We start from the raw sequence: 16996 nt of genomic DNA on the forward strand, positions 1-16996 counted from the left end.
GGATCGATCATATATTGTCCATGTCTTGATTCTCTTTCCCCTTCCGCCTCTTGAATCTGCTGAATACATATACACCCTGAACACGTCCGCCATTAGCCAGTCATCTATCTAGCAGTGGTCGTCAACCCTGTGCCTTTATCCCAGTTTGAGCATTTTTGTCTTTGTCATTGCTGTTGAGTTATATGCACAGACGATACCCCTTTGTTGGAGCCAGATTTCGGCATAACCACACCTGACTAAGGCACAACGCACACACACCATCTATACACGAAGGTGGAATCATTGCCGTTGGAAATCACGACGAAAGCAGCAAGCCAGGCTCCACGGAGGAATATAAATAGACAGGCATATCAGCAGAGATATCTTGCTCGGTGGTTCGCAGGAGTTTGTGCTACGGAAAAGAACGTCACTCCCCTTTTCCATCTCAGCCTCGTCCACCACACACTCACGTACGGCATACACATATAGAGAGGTTCTCTATTTTGAAAGGGACGAGATGAAACCGTCAAATCCATCTCAAACAGCGACGACGATGTTAACTCTTCTCCTATCTCTTGTCCCTCTCTCACGTGGAGCAGCGACCAACTCGACCTCCCCCAAACGGGGCCTCTGCTACATCGCGACCGACAATTCCGCCTCGGACTCGAACATCTTCACCAGACCCAACTCACCCTTGACGTGGTACTACAACTACAGTCCTTGGCCTGGACCCTCAGGGTCGCTGACCCAATGGGACACGGAATTCGTGCCCATGGTGCACTCAGCCGAGGACGCCGCGGCGTCGGTCGACACCATCAAATCCATCCTGAACGGCAGCGCGGGGATCCCCATTGCGGGAGCCGGAAGGAACAACGGCGGCGGCGGCGGTGGTGGGAATAGAATCTCACACGTCCTGACCTTCAACGAACCGGACGGCGACACCTCATCAGGCGGGAGTGACTCGTCCCCCGAGCGCGCCGCCAAAGTATACATCGACACGGTCCTGCCTCTGCGCGCCGCGCCGTACAACCTCCAGATCTCGCTGCCAGCGACGACAGGGTCGGGGAGCGGCCTCGACTGGCTCCGGTCATTCAACACGTCGTGCTTCAAGCTCCGGCCCGCAGGTGGTTGCCCATTCGACTTCGTCGCCGCGCACTGGTACGGCGACTTTGCGGGCATGGCCTCGTGGCTGGGCACCCTGCACGACCTGTACCCGGCCAAACCCATCTGGATGACCGAGTTCGCCATCCCCTCGGCGGACGAGACCGCCACAACGTCCTTCTTCAACGAGTCCCTCCCGTACCTGGACGGGCTGGCCTACGTGGCGAGATACGCCTGGTTCGGCGCGTTCCGCAGCAGCGGCGACGACGCCAACGAGTGGACCGGTGAGGAGGTGAGCCTCTTCGACGGCGACGGCAGGTTGACCCTCCTCGGCGCCGAGTACCTGGGTGGCGAGAAGGACGGCTTCCGCGAGGGCGAGAGTGTAAGTTCTAGTAGCGGTAGCAGTAACAGTGCCGCTGCTGTTACACCCCTTGTGTGGTTTTCCGCCGCCAACTCGCCGTGGGGTATTCTATGTCTGTTGTTGACCTGGTCAGTGGCCACGACTTTCAGTGGGCTGCTCTGAGCATGTACAAAGAGGATGTATATGATGTTGACGTAACGAAGATGTATGTGATATGAAGTATAACGATATATCTGATAAATTTAGCAAGCGCTATCGCTGTGCGTCGCAGAATCTTTCCCACCCCAACTCTCCCATTATCCTGTCCGTTTTGTCTCCTTCCTCGATTTCTTTGTAGGACTTGTACCTACATACCTACCTACCTACCTGCCTCGATAAATACCTTCCGGTCTATCGATCTATTCACGACAAACGACGGAGAAGGGAAAAGGGCAAGGGTGTATTCTTCCTAGAAACGCCCCTTTCCACTACGGTTTGACGTTTGTGGAGTTACAAGTTAACTTGCTGTGGTTTGATTGACGATGCTCATCCTGACTCAAATGGGACTGGGTCTAAATAACGCAAAGAGCTTGGACTCACACCCACGATGGACAAAAATAGGTTGATCAGTATATGCAAGTTGTAGTATTAATATAGTATGTCTATCCAATATCATCATGGGCAGTTCATAGCCAATATCGATTCGTGTCGTGTCCAAAAATTGACCAACGCTATGCTTTTTAGACCAGAAAAGGTTCCATACCACCAACAATGTACCAACAAGACGCCATACTCAAAAGACCAACTATAGCACCCTCGCCTTTTATTTGTGACGATATTGCTCAAAGGCCAGATCAGGCAGCCTCGGTTCTCTCGAGAAAGGAGGAGGACTTCCACCATGTTCACTCCTCCCTTGACTCAAGCTGCGGTAGCTGGTCGCCCCCATGCCGGCAGCGCCCTTGACCAACGTCTCCTCGCTCTCGTCCTCTCGAGGTCCAAACCGTGAGTAAGCCTGGGCGCGCATCGGTTCGTAGCTTTGCCCAAACTCGGACATGTTGCGAGCGTGTGGCGGAGGCGACCCTGAGTAAGGCTTTGGCTGGAGAAGAAAGGCATCACCCTCGAGATCTTGAGAGAGGTTTTTCTGGGCTGCCTTGCGGCGCTTTCGGTGGGGGTTTTCTTTGCAGCAGGTGATAATGCTGTTGATGATGATGAGAAATGCAAGGATGGCAGTCAAAGCGGATTGCACCACAATCAAGACAACGCCGGTGATGGTCTTTGTAGTTTGCGCAATTCCCAGCTCTTGAACAAAGATCAAGATACAGACGACCGACGCCACACGGACAATCTGAATGATAATGTTGATCCAATTGCCCGACTTGCGCTGGTACGGCCGACTCCACAAAAGCAGAATGAGCATCAGGGATTCAATGATCAATTGCCCGACGGTTTGGACCAAACCATGGCCATCGCCCGCAGCCAGGACACACCCTTTGGCAAACATGTAGACAATGGAAGGGATGAAGAGCCACCAGTATCCTGTCTTATAGTTTTCGTAGAAGAGCTTGTACTTCTTCCAGGTCTCCTTGTTTTCGAACAGTGCGCTGGCATCGCCCTCGATTTTCTTCAGTTTGCGGACAACACTCCAGATCTTGAAGGTGTAGAATCCCAAGATGGCCGTAAAGGTGCCCAGAGTGACGCCCGCGAGAACCTTGGCCGCCCACGAGTCTCCGTGAGTGAATTGGTAGATGCAATACAGGGTCCAGATGCCGTACAACAGGAAGATCAAGTTGGTGATGGTTTGAGCCATGATGCGCCAATATTCTTTGCGGAAAGTGCTTAGAGACTTGGGGAATCTGCCAAAAAGAGACCACGCCTCGAGAATAACCTTGAAAAGTAGAATACCAACCACAATGGCCGCAACTACGATTGCGAAGATCAGGAGGACGGTCATGAACGTATTGGCCTGGGGGATTGTGAGCTGCTCGACGTAGCCCTGAATACCTTGGACCAGGTGTGATTCCTTGGAATTACTGTCGTCCGAATCCTCGCTGGTGCTATTGCCGAGAGAAGTCGTGATCTGGCGGACCATCAATGCGACAGATCGCTTTGCGATACCGCTCGTGGTCGAGGTTGTGCTACCATCAGGGAACACGAGAGTGGCGTTTCTGAGGAAATCGTAGCTTTCGTTGGTCAAATTGCCTCCCGTATGTGCTCGGAAAGAGTCAATGGACCTCTGGAGCCCACCCCACGAGACGAGACCAGTGCTGAAGGCGAAATTCTTCGCGAAGCTGCGATACACTCCTGGATAGTCGACCGAGTGCATCCCGTTCATGGCCATTCCTTGAAACCACCACATGACCTCGGAGAAGCCAGGGCTGGAAGAGGACGAGCCAGGGTGAGCTCCAGTGGCAGCTGCGCCGACTAGTGACACAGCCAATGCGCCAGCGGCGATGGCGGCTGCGACGTACGATACCGCCGGCACATCTGTGGTCTTGCCGTTAGAGACTCCAGATTGAATGCAGGCCAGCTCTTGTCCGTCTTTGGCCTTCAGGACCATCTGAGCGGTTCCATCGAGATCGGGGAGAGAGTAGGCGATGGAAGGGATGAGCGAGGTGTACTCTGACGGAATGACTTGTGACCCGTTGGCCGCAAATGATGTTGCCGGCACTGCAGCGTCGTTAGAATCGTGCCGAATATACAAAAAAACAGCCACTCGACTTACCAGGACACAACTGATCAACTCTGGTGGAGTTGTCACAGGGGTCGAAAGAATTGTTATACACTTTGACGCCATATGCAGTCACAATCAGTTCGGCCGTGACGAACTGTTCTTTTGTACTGGAGCCCGAGACGTCGAAGTCGATTGTGTTCGTTGATCGGTCAAAGGAGATGTCGACATTGTTGACCTTGATGGTTGATGTGCCATTGTTACAATTGGAGAATCCATTTGTTTTCAAGATATCTGTTCCCAGCACAGATGGAAGGAGAGCTAGAGAGGCCAATGCCAATGCTGATGGCCTCCACATGATGATGTTGGGTTATGTGTGTATCCGAGTGGTTGTTCCCTTGCCGTGGAACGGCACTGCACAACCTCTTTCTTTATATCTCTTCCCAAAGAACGTGTACCCTACGGTCTTGACAGGGGGCTGAGGATGGAAGGTATTGACCTCAATGGGCGCCAATTGTCGGGGGAGGTGAACAAGATGTATGCGTTCGATAGGTGGAGGTGGTAGAATCGAAAGCGAACGATAGACAGAAAAAAAAAAGGGTCAAAAGCGAACGTGATAGAAGGAAGTGAGTGTTTGATGCAGGAACGATTGAACAAGTTTCATACAAGAGGGAAAAGGAACCAAATGAAATGGATTTTCAGCTGCGTAGCCCTCGACATATGCGATGCGAGGAAAGATATGGCTCATGATCGGTCTAGTTGGCCAGGATCAAGGGTTCTGGGGCCGCATGGAGACGCCCGTTTCAAGCTGTGGGTTCTGGGCACTCGGAGGACGACGACGACAGGCACCAGGAAAAGGTGAAATGGTTGAATCGATAGCCGGCGAGTGAGCCAGGGTGGTTTGGGTCAGTGGCGTTATTGGGAAAAACTTTGATGGTGTTTGAGTGGTTCGTGATCGATGGAGTTAGAGTTCGCCAATGGGTCATTGGGTCTTGGACTCTTCGTAGTGGCCAGTGGCCAGGGTTCCAGGGGCTGTCCTGGGAAGGGAGGGGGTGGCGCCGCCGCTAGAATCCCACCCAGTAAAGAAAGCTGGGGGGAGAAAGGTGTTGAGCATCAAAGCCATCACTGCTAAGCTCGTTAGTTAAAAGTTCGTTGACTGTGTTTGTGGTGGCTTGGAGGGTTGTGGGTATCCCCGAATAGGCCAACACCAGAGTTAGGGACGTTACGTCGCCTGTGTCTTAGGCAAGGTCGTACCTAAGAGTTTCTCCTCCAGGTGACCCAGTAGCTGACCTCACCTATACCTAGTCCTTTTTGCTGACTTGAAGGTATTCCGTGTTTCAAGGACTCCTAACATGCACCTGCGACACTCCTTGGCCTTCAGCCCTCACAATCATCATCCTGTAAGACTCCTGCGACACAATATACTCACCTTCCAGCTTCTTGTGATGGAAACCAACTGCCGGAAACGGCCATAATTCAACACACCAGTGGAGCTGGGCAGCGGACAACTTCGATGAGGCGCAGCGCTGCAGTTGCCATGTCCTTGCAACCGAAAACTCTTCCTGGGGACTGCATCCCAGTGCCCATTCGTCCACCCCATACTTGTACCTATTCCCAGACGGCTCTAGCCATGACTGCGCCTCACCAAAATCCCTACAACCTCCCCTTAAACCATGGGGTTTTTTGTCCTTTGCACGCGGTACCTGCGTCGACCCATTTGACTCTGTCAGCATCTTATTCCGAATATAAGGAACCAACAACATTTGAACAGGCTTTGCCCCATTTCATACAGGTGGTGTGCATATAAGCAAGGAGCATTCCATTGTCACGGACCACGATCAAATATTGCGTGAGAGCACTGGTCTTCAAAAAACATGGGGACGGCCACACGGATCTCTTCTCCCCGTACTTTACAGATTGACTCTTGGTAGCTAGAAGCTTGTGATGACTAGTGACGATCCTATTAATAGACAGAACCACTCCCTGGGTCACGCACAGCCTCGTCTAGCTCCTCCACCGACCAATGAAGACCTCTCGAGTACCGAGTCTGAGTATGTACCTCGTAGAGTAGGTTTCATCAAGAAGGAACCTAATGTGGCGGGAGGGTCACATATTTGACTGATTCCGCGTTATTGACTTGTTGTTGTTCTTTACTGTCTCTCGAATCGTGCCTGCGGACGTCCCCATCGCAAAATTCATCCAGTTTTCTTTGTTCCCTCTGCTATCTCATACACACGAGCCAGCTTCCTCCGACCTGCCAGCAAGAATCCATAGGCACATAAACGCATCAGTTCGGTCCTTGCATAATGAGAGTACGTAATGTCCACCAGCACTGGATTAACCATTCACCTGGTCAACGTTTTGGTCACATTTTCACTGTTGTATCGAGGCAAAATATCTTCTCCAGCTGGGCTCTTTCATCGTTAGGACGGGGGTTCCGATTGTAGGACAGTACTGGTAGTCCCGTCGACAGCCGACCTCCCCCACAAACAAACTCGAGACGCCGAGACAATCTTCATCTCCCATATGGATGATACCGCCCCCTTCCTCCCCTAAAATTTGCTCCTGGCTTGCCGGCATTCTTGGGACCAGTGGGAGCATTGGCTGGAGCTGCGCTCGGCTGCGATAGGCCACCGGGACCCTTGGGTGGTTTTGGTGTATGCTGGCGAACGGGCCCCGCTGAACCTCGACCACCAGTGTTGCCTTCAGGTTGTGGTACGTCGTCGTACATGCCTTCCCATGACTGTGGACCGCCTCCATGATTGTGGCCTTGGTTCTGGAAGCCACCACCGCCGCGTGGGCCTTGCGGGAAACCTCCCGGGCGACGGACCTGCTGCTGTTGCTCATATTTCTGCTGTTCAAATGCCAACTGCTCTTGGGCTGAAAAGCTCCCACGCGGGCCGCCCATATTGCCGGGACCCATTGGGGGTCGGTTTGATCCCATGTTCATCCCACCCTGTTGCATCTGCATCATCTGCTGCATCATTTGGGGGGACATGCCTTGTATGTTGCCCATGCCACCGGCATTCTGGGCGTTCGGGCTATTTGCTCCTTGCATCTTCTGCATTTGTTGCTGCATCTGCATTTGCGCCATCATCTGCGGATTCATACCCATATTTCCCATACCGCCCATGTTGCCCATCATGTTAGCCGCCATCTGCTGTTGCATCATTGCAAAGTATTGCTGCATTCTTTGCCAATACTGTGCCATCATCTGTGGAGTCATTCCGGTGGTGCCGCCCATCATATTGGGAGCTTGGGCTTGCGAGTTTTGCTGGGTCTGGGCGTTGTCATTGTTGTAGCGGTCATCGCGTCCGAACTTGCCTCTTCCTCTACCGCGACCGTAATCATCATCCTCGCCCATTTTGCCTCGGGGCTGTGCACGCTTGACCTCGATGGGCTTTCCGAGGATCTCGAGGGGGTGGTATTGCAGGCATTTCTCTACCGCGGCATCACTGTCAAAGGTTACGAAACCGAAGCCTCGAGGTCGGCCGGTGTCCTTGTCCATCATGAGCGTAGCATCGATAACCCGCCCAAATTGAGCGAAAAAGCTTTCAAAGTCTTCTTCCGTTGCATCTTGACTGACTCCTCCCACAAATATTTTGGCCGTCTTTTCCTGCTCGTCTCGTGGGATCGCTCGCTTGGGGTCGATCTGGGCACACCACAGTAAGCCTTCCTTCTTCCGACGGGCCGAATAGCTTCGAGAAAGGGAACCAAGTCTTTCCTGTCTCTCCCGGGATGTATCGAAATGGGTAGGTCTTACAATTTTGCCATCCAGGAAATGTTCCTTGACCATCACGGTGTTGACTGTCTTGGGGTCCTTGAAGGTCAAAAATCCAAAGCCTCGTGAGCGGCCCGTTGCGCTGTCTCGCATGACGGTGCATTCTTGGACTTCGCCGAACTGTGAGAAGTAGTCATGGAGTGATTCTATCAACGGGGGTCAGTACGGTGCTGGATCAGCATATGTGGCGACGCATGAGGTTTTCTGGTGTATGTAGAGGCGCGGGAGTGTTTTCTCTTACGATCTGTCGTTTCCCAATTAAGTCCTCCTATGAACATTTTTCTGTACACATTGCTATGTTAGCTATGAAAAGCCGATCTGAGAATGACGGTGACAGCGTAGGACAGGGCAGAAAACAACAGAGTTGAACGTTAGATAGGGACCATGGAGTGTCGTTCGCAGGAAGACTCTCCTAGTCCTCGAAACAACGGACTCATCTCAACTCAGCTGCGGTCAACCCCTTGCGCAGTCGTCCAGGGTTCGTGGGCCAAATCCGCAAGGTCGTGAGTAGGTGGTGTTCGCCCGCATGAGAGATGTTCTAGAAGTACAGAGCATGGTGTGTGGGTTCTGTTTGCTGAGTGGGCAATCGTGGTGGCGGATTGTTGCAGCGAGCCAGATGAATGTGGCCTCCATCCCCAACTTGACATACAGACCGGGGTGGACGAGGCCAAGACTATGCGGCTGTATTTTGCCCGCCTTGCAGCATGCATACACGGTCCAATATCTTCCTGAGGACATCTCCTCGACGTCCATCTTCAGTCTGTAGCGCTTGAGCGACTCGTAACCCTGCAGCCTCGCAGCCTCGCAGCCTTGCGAAAGAGGGCAACTTTGGCGGTGGACGTAGCCATTCTCATACACGATGTAACAGCATGTCGATCCTTCGGGATGGCTTGTTCTCTCTTTCCCTCAACATGCGCAAAGAGTCGACTTCTTCTAGCGGACAGAGGCAAAGGTTTTGTTGGCTCTTTGAGATTCAGCAGATACTCCATAAGCATCTATCTCCTGCCTGGTCTTGGGCTTTGTTACTCTGCTCTGCCTGGAAAAGTATCTTGGTGTACGGTAGTAGTTTCTTGCCCACTATTCTGGCTTCGCTGAATGAACACTTTTTTCGGCAATGAGATCGACTTGGCTAGTTTGATGTAACATGTAGCTAGCCACTGCTGCGCGGTTCAACTGGAGAGGCTTTCCAATTCCCTAACCAGTCCGATCGACCTCGAATTGCAGCTGTCCAAGCGCAACTTGAAAGCCATCTGAGGGTTGAACAGATGCCAGCAGCTCATCCGCGCCTGTCCTAATATCGCGAGGGCCTGAAGCCAGTTGTAACAGACTGCTTGACCAATCGCAGACCTGAAAATGTTGTGCGTAATATAGATGTACGAGCCATCCATTTCCACCATGATTGACCCCATTTGTTGTCTTTGACCCATGAAAGGCACCGCACCTTCGAATCACGCGGTTGCAGGTTTTCGTATACGATGCTCAACTCCGCGGAACTGTTGCTGGGAGCTGCCCGTGCCATGGCCAACCCCGCCGTGAATCCAGATCCCTCTTTTCCACGTTCTCTCGCAGCTGATCCAACTCTTTTCCTTATTCCTCACAGAGATTTTCACAACGAGGGCAGCATGGGAAAGATGAAGCACAGGGGCAGTGTAGGACGAGGGAAAATCGACAAGCACATATACTCACCCGTCTTCTTTCATATTGACGTTGAAGACCTCGGGTTGCGATGGCTTCTCGTGGAAATCTTGGGCTTGCTTGGGACTATGAGCGCCGTTGGTGGGTTCATCCTGGCCCGGGGGTTCCGTGTCGAAGGACGTAGGGTCGTAGGCAATCTCTGGTTCCTCGCCATAGCCTGGTGCCTCACTCGTTTTCATCACTGTATCGATTGCGGCAGTCTGTGCGGCAGGTGGAGCAGCAGGTTTGCTGGAACCATGGTTCTCGTCCGCATCGTAGCTGGAAATGTCATGTCAGGGTTCGTGCCAGTCTCAATGAACACGAGGTAGGTCCAGACGAGGGATTAAATCAACGGAGAGAGGGAAACATACAGATCTGCAAAGAGATCTTCCTCGACATCGTCGGGTTCTGCCATCTTTATCGTGCACCAAGTAAGGAAATGGTGATCAGAGGTGTTACGCTTCTGCTCACAAGATCTCGCTGAGGACGCGCCTCACAATCTAGTGACGTAAACAACAGCAGCAGCAGGTGGTAGAAGGGCAAAACGAAGCGGTGACCTTGACTGAGATGAGGCAAGTGTGAAAATGTTAGACGACGAGATGAGGTGAAAACAACATTGTAACAGAGGCTGCGGCGCTGAACTCTACCAGAGAAGTACCTCGTAAGCCCCCCGAATTTGTTTGGCGCCGCAATGGGTTCAAGGCGCAATTATTATTGGCCTTGGCGGCGTTGACTGGCACCCAGACTGGAGTGGCAGAGTGGACCAAACCCGGTGCTTGTGACATCCCGCCCTGCACCACCGCCCGCACGACCCTCAGCGGGCGCCATGTAAACATGTTGATTTCATCGACTGAACATCTCAACAACAACGTTTAAGGATGTTCTCGCCGCCTCATGCAAAGGTACTCAGGAGGAAATCTCAATAACCTTTCTCTAGGAGTGGCCTGATCCGCAGACGGAGCCATCATGGCTCACAAAAAGGCCCAGCAGCAGGTAACGTCCCCCGATTTGAGATGTCATCGAGTCTCTACTGACATATTGCAGGAGATGGTCCAGGTTGGTTCGTGTCTCCCCGACTCCCGATGCTCTCTCAATCTCTCTGAGTTAAAAGAGCGCTAGCTAACGCCGAGGTGCGCCTTAGATAGATCAGAGTATGGATACCGTGAGCACCAAGCTGTCAATCGGAATCTTGCTAACACACTGAAGACGACCATCTTCGCCGTTTTGGCGAGGACGACCGTCGACACCTCGTCAGACCTCGGGGCAGGCGACGAAGGTGTTTGGCGCTTCATACTCCCATGCCGATATGCTAAAAATCGAGTCATTGTAAGTCATCTATGAACCAAGAAAAGCACGTAACTGATCGAGTGGCCAGAAACCTGGGACCTCATTCGAGGCCAAGGACGCCCCCAGCTACATCAGCCCGATTGTCACAGACTCCTCCGTCGGATAGGCCGCACTTTCAGTCTCCGGAACGAAAACCCTACTCAGGCTATACCTCGTCCGCATTGGGTGAGAGCTGGGACTTGGCTGGTGGGGGAGACGCGGAAGGAGACGACGACGATCTGGTCTATGAGGACGACGAAGATGAATTTGGTCTGCCCAGCATTGCAAGCATGCGTCGAAAGAGGAGTATAAAAAACAAGACGGTGAAGGCAGAGCAAATTGCGTATCCAAGTCTGTCGCAGACTACTTCTGCTCCAGCTTTGGCACCTTCTCCGTTCCCACGTTCCGCCAGGTCCAACAGTTTCGATATCGCTGAAGAGCGGAATCCGCTGTCGTACCCAAGCACCAAAAAGGGCGAAGGCAAAATCCTGAGGCCCCAATACAAAGACATTCTGAGGGATCCAGCAAACTCGTTGCATCTCATTAGTTTCCCTTCTCTGCCTCCGAATGCGACGCCGAAAGAAGCAGAGGCCCATAGCACAAGGGTGTCACGGATCAACAAGTTCAAGCGAATATTGCAGGCGAGCTCTGTTTCTTTGCCAGACTTGCGAGCCGCAGCCTGGTCAGGAGTACCTGAAGAGGTACGCGCCATTACATGGCAGCTTCTCCTTGGCCATCTACCAACTAACAGCGAACGACGTGTCACAACCCTGGAGCGGAAGCGGAAAGAATATCTTGATGCTGTGCAACAAGCTTTCAATTCCGGGACGATGGCTGGCAGAAGTGCATCGAGCACAGGACTACCTGGACTTGCTTCACAGCCACCAGTCAGCACCGGTCGCGGAAGAGGATTGGATGAGGCGATTTGGCATCAGGTTAGCATCGATGTGCCTCGGACAAACCCTCATATACCGTTGTATGGGTTCGAAGCCACGCAACGATCTCTCGAACGCATTCTCTACGTTTGGGCAATTCGACACCCAGCAAGTGGATATGTGCAAGGGATCAACGATTTAGCCACGCCCTTTTGGCAAGTCTTCCTAGGTACCTATATCACGGACTTGGATGTCGAAAGTGGGATGGATCCCGGCCAGTTACCGAGGCCGGTTCTGGACGCCGTCGAGGCAGACACATTTTGGTGTCTGACAAAGCTGTTGGACGGCATACAGGACAACTACATCGTCGCGCAGCCAGGCATTCATCGTCAAGTTGCTGCTCTGCGAGATTTGACAACCAGAATCGACGTAGGCTTGGCTAAGCATTTTGAAAACGAGCACGTGGAATACATGCAATTCAGTTTCAGGTGGATGAACTGCCTGTTGATGCGCGAATTGAGCATTAAGAGCGTCATCCGCATGTGGGACACATACATGGTAAGACTGAGTCGTCTGGTGTGACCAATTTCCTACTGATGCGAAGACTCCAGGCCGAAGAGAATGGCTTTTCCCAGTTTCACCTCTACGTCTGCGCAGCATTCCTCGTCAAGTGGTCTGACAAATTGATGAAGATGAACTTCCAAGAGATCTTGATGTTCCTACAGGCATTGCCGACTCGCGAATGGACAGAAAAAGATATTGAACTTCTACTGAGCGAGGCTTTTATTTGGCAGAGTCTATTCCGTGGATCAAGAGCGCATTTGCGGACTCAAAATAGCACCGTCCCGATGGGTTCACTCGGTCCTTCTACCTGACCTTCTACCTTGCGACCGAATGTCCACTTCTCTAACCTCGACGATCCAGCTTCTCGTTGATGTATTTTCGCCAAGCTGTTTGCCCCAAACTGTCCGGCATCCTCAATAATTACTTGGAACCCCGAGATACCGTCGTTATAGAAGTGGAGTCGGCACTCAGATGGACATACCTTTGTGGATGAACTCTCCACGAGTTGGTCGATAGACTATCTGTATATCGACGACTCCACCATTTCACGCCCGCTAAATCCACGCCGATTGGCATTGGACAGAGGCACAAGGAATGCAAGACCCAAGATTGATGATCGTTAAGATCACAGTTAGCGCTCATGCCTTTCCCGTCTAGATAGACTGGGTGTCACTGCCGACTCTTTCGACTAATGAATCGGATTATTCTCGTCGCTCGAGGGCATGCCTGAACCATTTTTGCCTCTTTCATCTCGGCCAGAACATCACAGGAATCGTCGAGTCAAAGATGTTATGACAACGGGAATGGAAGTACACAGCTTTTCAGACCTGCTGCTTGGAGAGTAATGGCACATGGCAGCTACTGTCAGAGATCCGGGAAGTCAGCACTTATTGTAGAAGTCAGAAATGATGGTGGACGGAACAACGAGAGGGTGAAGATAGCTAGCTCTCTACCGCAATTTATGGTGAGATGCTGTTCGCATGCCTGGAGGCTGTTTCTTGTCACGTGGTGCCTTTCAGACGGTCTATCGATCGTCAACATCAGTGCAGCTGTCGATGGCGCTGTTTCCATGTCAAAAGCTCGAAGTATCGAGGCACCACATTCAGGGCATCAGAAGTCTAAGTTGAATTCTCCGGGTCAGCCTGAACAGGGCCTCACCATCATTTCTCGGCTGGGTTGGCTATTGTGAGAGGGCTTTTGAAGGGTAAAGCTGCCAAGTCCCCGCCAAGATGCGTTCGACGGAAGAAGAGATTTCGACACTCGAATTGCTGAATTGTGAGAATCAGCCTCGTTTTTGACTGTCCACAATACGAACCTGATTGAAAGTGGCCTCGAAGTTCTGCAAGCAAAATGACATATGGCAGCCATGGAGGAGGCTGTCAGCAAGCAATTAGCTGACCAAACTTTTTTTCGGTACAATGAGACGGGTTATGCACATGAAATTGTCGCCGAATACACTGTCCTTATTCTTTGTACACTTCGCAACCTGCATAGCTGTACGCCAATTGAGACGTAGCCAACGATTCCAGTTTCACTAAGCAGTCATAGCAATTTTTCTAAGGGTCTGCCCTTGATTAGACATATTTGATGACTGTCGAGCCATGGCAAACTGAGGCTGTGGCACAGTCAAACAGTCAAAGGAACGAGGCTGGGGATCGAGGATGTTGTCCCCTGGAACACAAGGCTGATTCTTGCTGACTAAAAGACAATTGAAGTCACGTGATGCTATAGCTTTGTCATGTGACAATCTGCCGCGTTCAGTTTTTCTGCCGGCCGAATAAAAAGGCTGCCTCCATGCCTGCGCCTCCGTCTCGTTCCAACCTCTTCTTCCGCCATCATCCCCTCCGCAACACTCCTCTTTCCATAATCCATCCGTGTCGGCTTTATCCTCGCTTTACCCATCTACCAACGTTTCGTGCGCCTAATCATACATTCTGACCTGTTTCGACGGGGAATCTCATTGTTTTCGCTTTCTCGTCACTCTTCGCAAACGGACGCTTTCACCACACACCGGTGCTGACGTTAGTCTTGGGAGGGGTTAAGATCATCGTGACGGAGACTTTCTTCCTGCAATCAGCACCTGTTGTAGAGCTTGAAAAACAAGAGACATTTCCTGTCAAGAGCTGGGATCAGATTCAGGAAAGAGGGAATTTCTTTTGTTGCGTGTGTCATTGCTTCGAGTGGCAGAGCTACATTGGCAGTGCAGCGCAGCTCAGTGCAAGAACGACTGGCGAAGGGAACAGGCTCGCCTGAGTTGGACTCAGTTCTCTCAAGCTGGACTTATTATTCGTTTACTTACAATAACATCTGCCTTTTCCCCCCTTGTCGTCTTCTGACTTTGTGTCCCTTGGAATCTATCTACGCCAAAAGGTCACCGCACGCTCAACATTCTGTTCACCTCCAGCTTACTGCGACAAGCACATACACTTTTGTCCCACTGGGGGTCTGAGCCGCTGTCAGGCGTTGCCACCATGGCCTCCTACGTATATTTCAAGTTCAAATCACAAAAAGAACCTCAGCGTGTAACAATCGATGGCCCTCATACCGATGTCTGGAATTTGAAGCGTGAGATCATCAACATTTCTCGGCTAGGCGATGGCACAGACTTTGACCTGAAGATCTACAAGGAGAACAGCAACGAAGGTGAGTGTGCATTTCTCAACCTTTTTTTCCGTCCGGGTCGTGGCTAACAATAGTCCAGAATATACAGATGACACTGAAATAATCCCCAAAGACTCGACTGTCCTTGCCCGAAGATTACCTGCCTCTGCACCTGGGAAAGGGCGTGCTGCTCGATATGTCTCTGGTAAACCGCCCGTCAGTGCAAAGCCCACGGCAGCGAATATTGCGGCCAAGCCTCGTAAACCAGTGGACATGGCCAAAGCAATGACGGAACAAGAAAAGCTTCAAGCCATGCTTCAATTTACAGACGCACAATGGCAACAAAAACAAGAGGAAATGTCACACGAGACCCGTGTCCCCATGCAGGGGAAGCCTTTCAACAAGAAGGCGAACATTCCGGAGGGCGAACCTCCCCACGGCTACATCTGTTACCGCTGTGGCAAGAAAGGTAAGAAAGGATCCGTTAGTATTTGTTGTGTTCCCTTGCTGACGTGTGTAGGGCACTGGATCCAAGCATGTCCAACCAACGATGACGCTTCCTACGACAATAAGAACCGAATTAAGCGCACGACTGGTATTCCTCGGTCGATGCTGAAGAAGATCGATCAAGCAGATATCGACAAGCTCGACGATTCTCAGAGACAAAATCTGATGGTAAACGCCGAGGGAGAGTACGTCTTTGCGCAAGCGGATGAAAAGGCATGGAGAAAACACCTGGAACAGGTCAAGGCTGCCGAAGCGGCGCAGAAGAAAGAGCAAATTGGTGACAAGGAGCTGCAAGATCGAGGCTTGGAATGCTCGATTGACAAGCGCTTGTTTGTAGATCCAATGAAGACACCTTGTTGTGGGAAGACATATTGTCACGTTTGTATCGAAAATGCATTACTTGAAAACGATCTCACATGTCCTGGGTGTGAGACGGAGAATATCAGTCTCGAGCGTCTTGAGCCTGACGAGGAGATGAAGGACAAAATCAAAGAGTATGAAGCAGAAAAGTCTGCAGAGAAGCAACGGTCTAGAAGTCCTACAGAGGGTGCCGCCGCTTCACCAAAGACCAAAGACTCTCCTCCATATTCACCTTCACAAACTCGAGAGGGTTCTGCCACGCCTCAATCAACCAGTGGTTCGGCGAGAAAGCGCAGTGCGAGTGAAGTCGACGGAGCAACATCCTCAGATAGCCTGGCCGCCCCGGCCATGAAGCGGCAGAAGTCTGGAGATGCCGTGTCGTCGACCCCAAAGGCGCCGGACGCCGAGCTGAATCCTTCCAAGGAGCAGACTGCGACTCCTGAGAGTAATAACGTGCTTCCTGCAGACATGATGCCGCCAGACTTGTCGCAAATGCAATCAGGAAACAACATGGCTTTGCCCATGATGCCGGGCTTCAACCCCATGATGATGAATCCGATGATGATGGGTATGGGTATGCCGGGCATGAATGGCTTGGCGGGTATGAACGGCATGAATCCGATAAACTTCATGAATCCTATGATGATGAATGGGATGAACCCGGGAAATATGGGCAACATGAACATGGCCATGGGTGTCAACTTCGCCAATCCAGGTCAGATGCCGAATTGGAACATGAATATGAACATGAACATGAATCAGAATCAGAATCCCAACACCAACATGAACCAGAATCGACCTAATAACTTCCACCAGAACAACAACCATCGCCCTATTCGAAATCAGACCTTTCACCAGCAGCCCAAGCCATCACCACCTCAACAACCGGCTGGGATGTCTGGAGTTCCGACCGGTCCCAAAGCGCTGGTCAACCAGAATCAGAATCAGGGCTTCTATCCGCCGTCCGGTCCAGCTGGGAATCGATTCGCGAACCAACAACGGCACGTAGGAAATGAAGAAGACAATGCCTACATGCGGCAGCCTGTCAATCCCCACCGGCATATCAACCGGAATCGCAAGCCCCGGCAGGCAGACTATAGGGAATTGTGAAGAAGGAATCGAGAAAACGAAACGAGGGTTTTGGGAGTGGGTGGGATATGGTAGCATCCCTGGAGGATGCCAGCATGTCCACTGCCTTCATGAAGGAGGCAGCTGAAAGT

The 16996-nt window shown here is 51.7% G+C and overlaps 6 protein-coding genes across 6 annotated transcripts; 3 read left to right on the forward strand and 3 right to left on the reverse strand.

The window, feature by feature from the left end:
• Positions 1–532: 532 nt before the first annotated feature.
• On the forward strand, positions 533–1603 carry Z517_12520 (uncharacterized protein; the record flags this gene model as incomplete). Its single annotated transcript, XM_013422464.1, has 1 exon — positions 533–1603. The coding sequence occupies one exon, from the start codon at positions 533–535 to the stop codon at positions 1601–1603; it is 1071 nt and encodes a 356-aa protein (XP_013277918.1).
• Positions 1604–2243: 640 nt separating this feature from the next.
• Positions 2244–4446, reverse strand: Z517_12521 (uncharacterized protein; the record flags this gene model as incomplete). Its single annotated transcript, XM_013422465.1, has 2 exons — positions 2244–4087; positions 4143–4446. 2 exons carry the CDS (start codon positions 4444–4446, stop codon positions 2244–2246), a joined length of 2148 nt encoding a protein of 715 aa, XP_013277919.1.
• Positions 4447–6603: 2157 nt separating this feature from the next.
• On the reverse strand, positions 6604–8147 carry Z517_12522 (uncharacterized protein; the record flags this gene model as incomplete). Its single annotated transcript, XM_013422466.1, has 2 exons — positions 6604–8015; positions 8111–8147. The coding sequence occupies 2 exons, from the start codon at positions 8145–8147 to the stop codon at positions 6604–6606; spliced, it is 1449 nt and encodes a 482-aa protein (XP_013277920.1).
• A 1404-nt stretch (positions 8148–9551) lies between these two features.
• On the reverse strand, positions 9552–9958 carry Z517_12523 (uncharacterized protein; the record flags this gene model as incomplete). Its single annotated transcript, XM_013422467.1, has 2 exons — positions 9552–9822; positions 9915–9958. The coding sequence occupies 2 exons, from the start codon at positions 9956–9958 to the stop codon at positions 9552–9554; spliced, it is 315 nt and encodes a 104-aa protein (XP_013277921.1).
• Positions 9959–10509: 551 nt separating this feature from the next.
• Z517_12524 (uncharacterized protein) lies at positions 10510–12619 on the forward strand (the record flags this gene model as incomplete). Its single annotated transcript, XM_013422468.1, has 6 exons — positions 10510–10536; positions 10588–10603; positions 10685–10694; positions 10750–10869; positions 10919–12302; positions 12356–12619. 6 exons carry the CDS (start codon positions 10510–10512, stop codon positions 12617–12619), a joined length of 1821 nt encoding a protein of 606 aa, XP_013277922.1.
• Positions 12620–14779: 2160 nt separating this feature from the next.
• Z517_12525 (uncharacterized protein) lies at positions 14780–16886 on the forward strand (the record flags this gene model as incomplete). The annotated part of the gene is made up of 3 exons (XM_013422469.1): positions 14780–14951; positions 15010–15378; positions 15430–16886. 3 exons carry the CDS (start codon positions 14780–14782, stop codon positions 16884–16886), a joined length of 1998 nt encoding a protein of 665 aa, XP_013277923.1.
• Between the last annotated feature and the right edge of the window lie 110 nt (positions 16887–16996).

This window comes from Fonsecaea pedrosoi (assembly GCF_000835455.1).
Source record: "Fonsecaea pedrosoi CBS 271.37 unplaced genomic scaffold supercont1.10, whole genome shotgun sequence".
NCBI classification, from domain to species: Eukaryota; Fungi; Ascomycota; class Eurotiomycetes; order Chaetothyriales; family Herpotrichiellaceae; genus Fonsecaea; species Fonsecaea pedrosoi.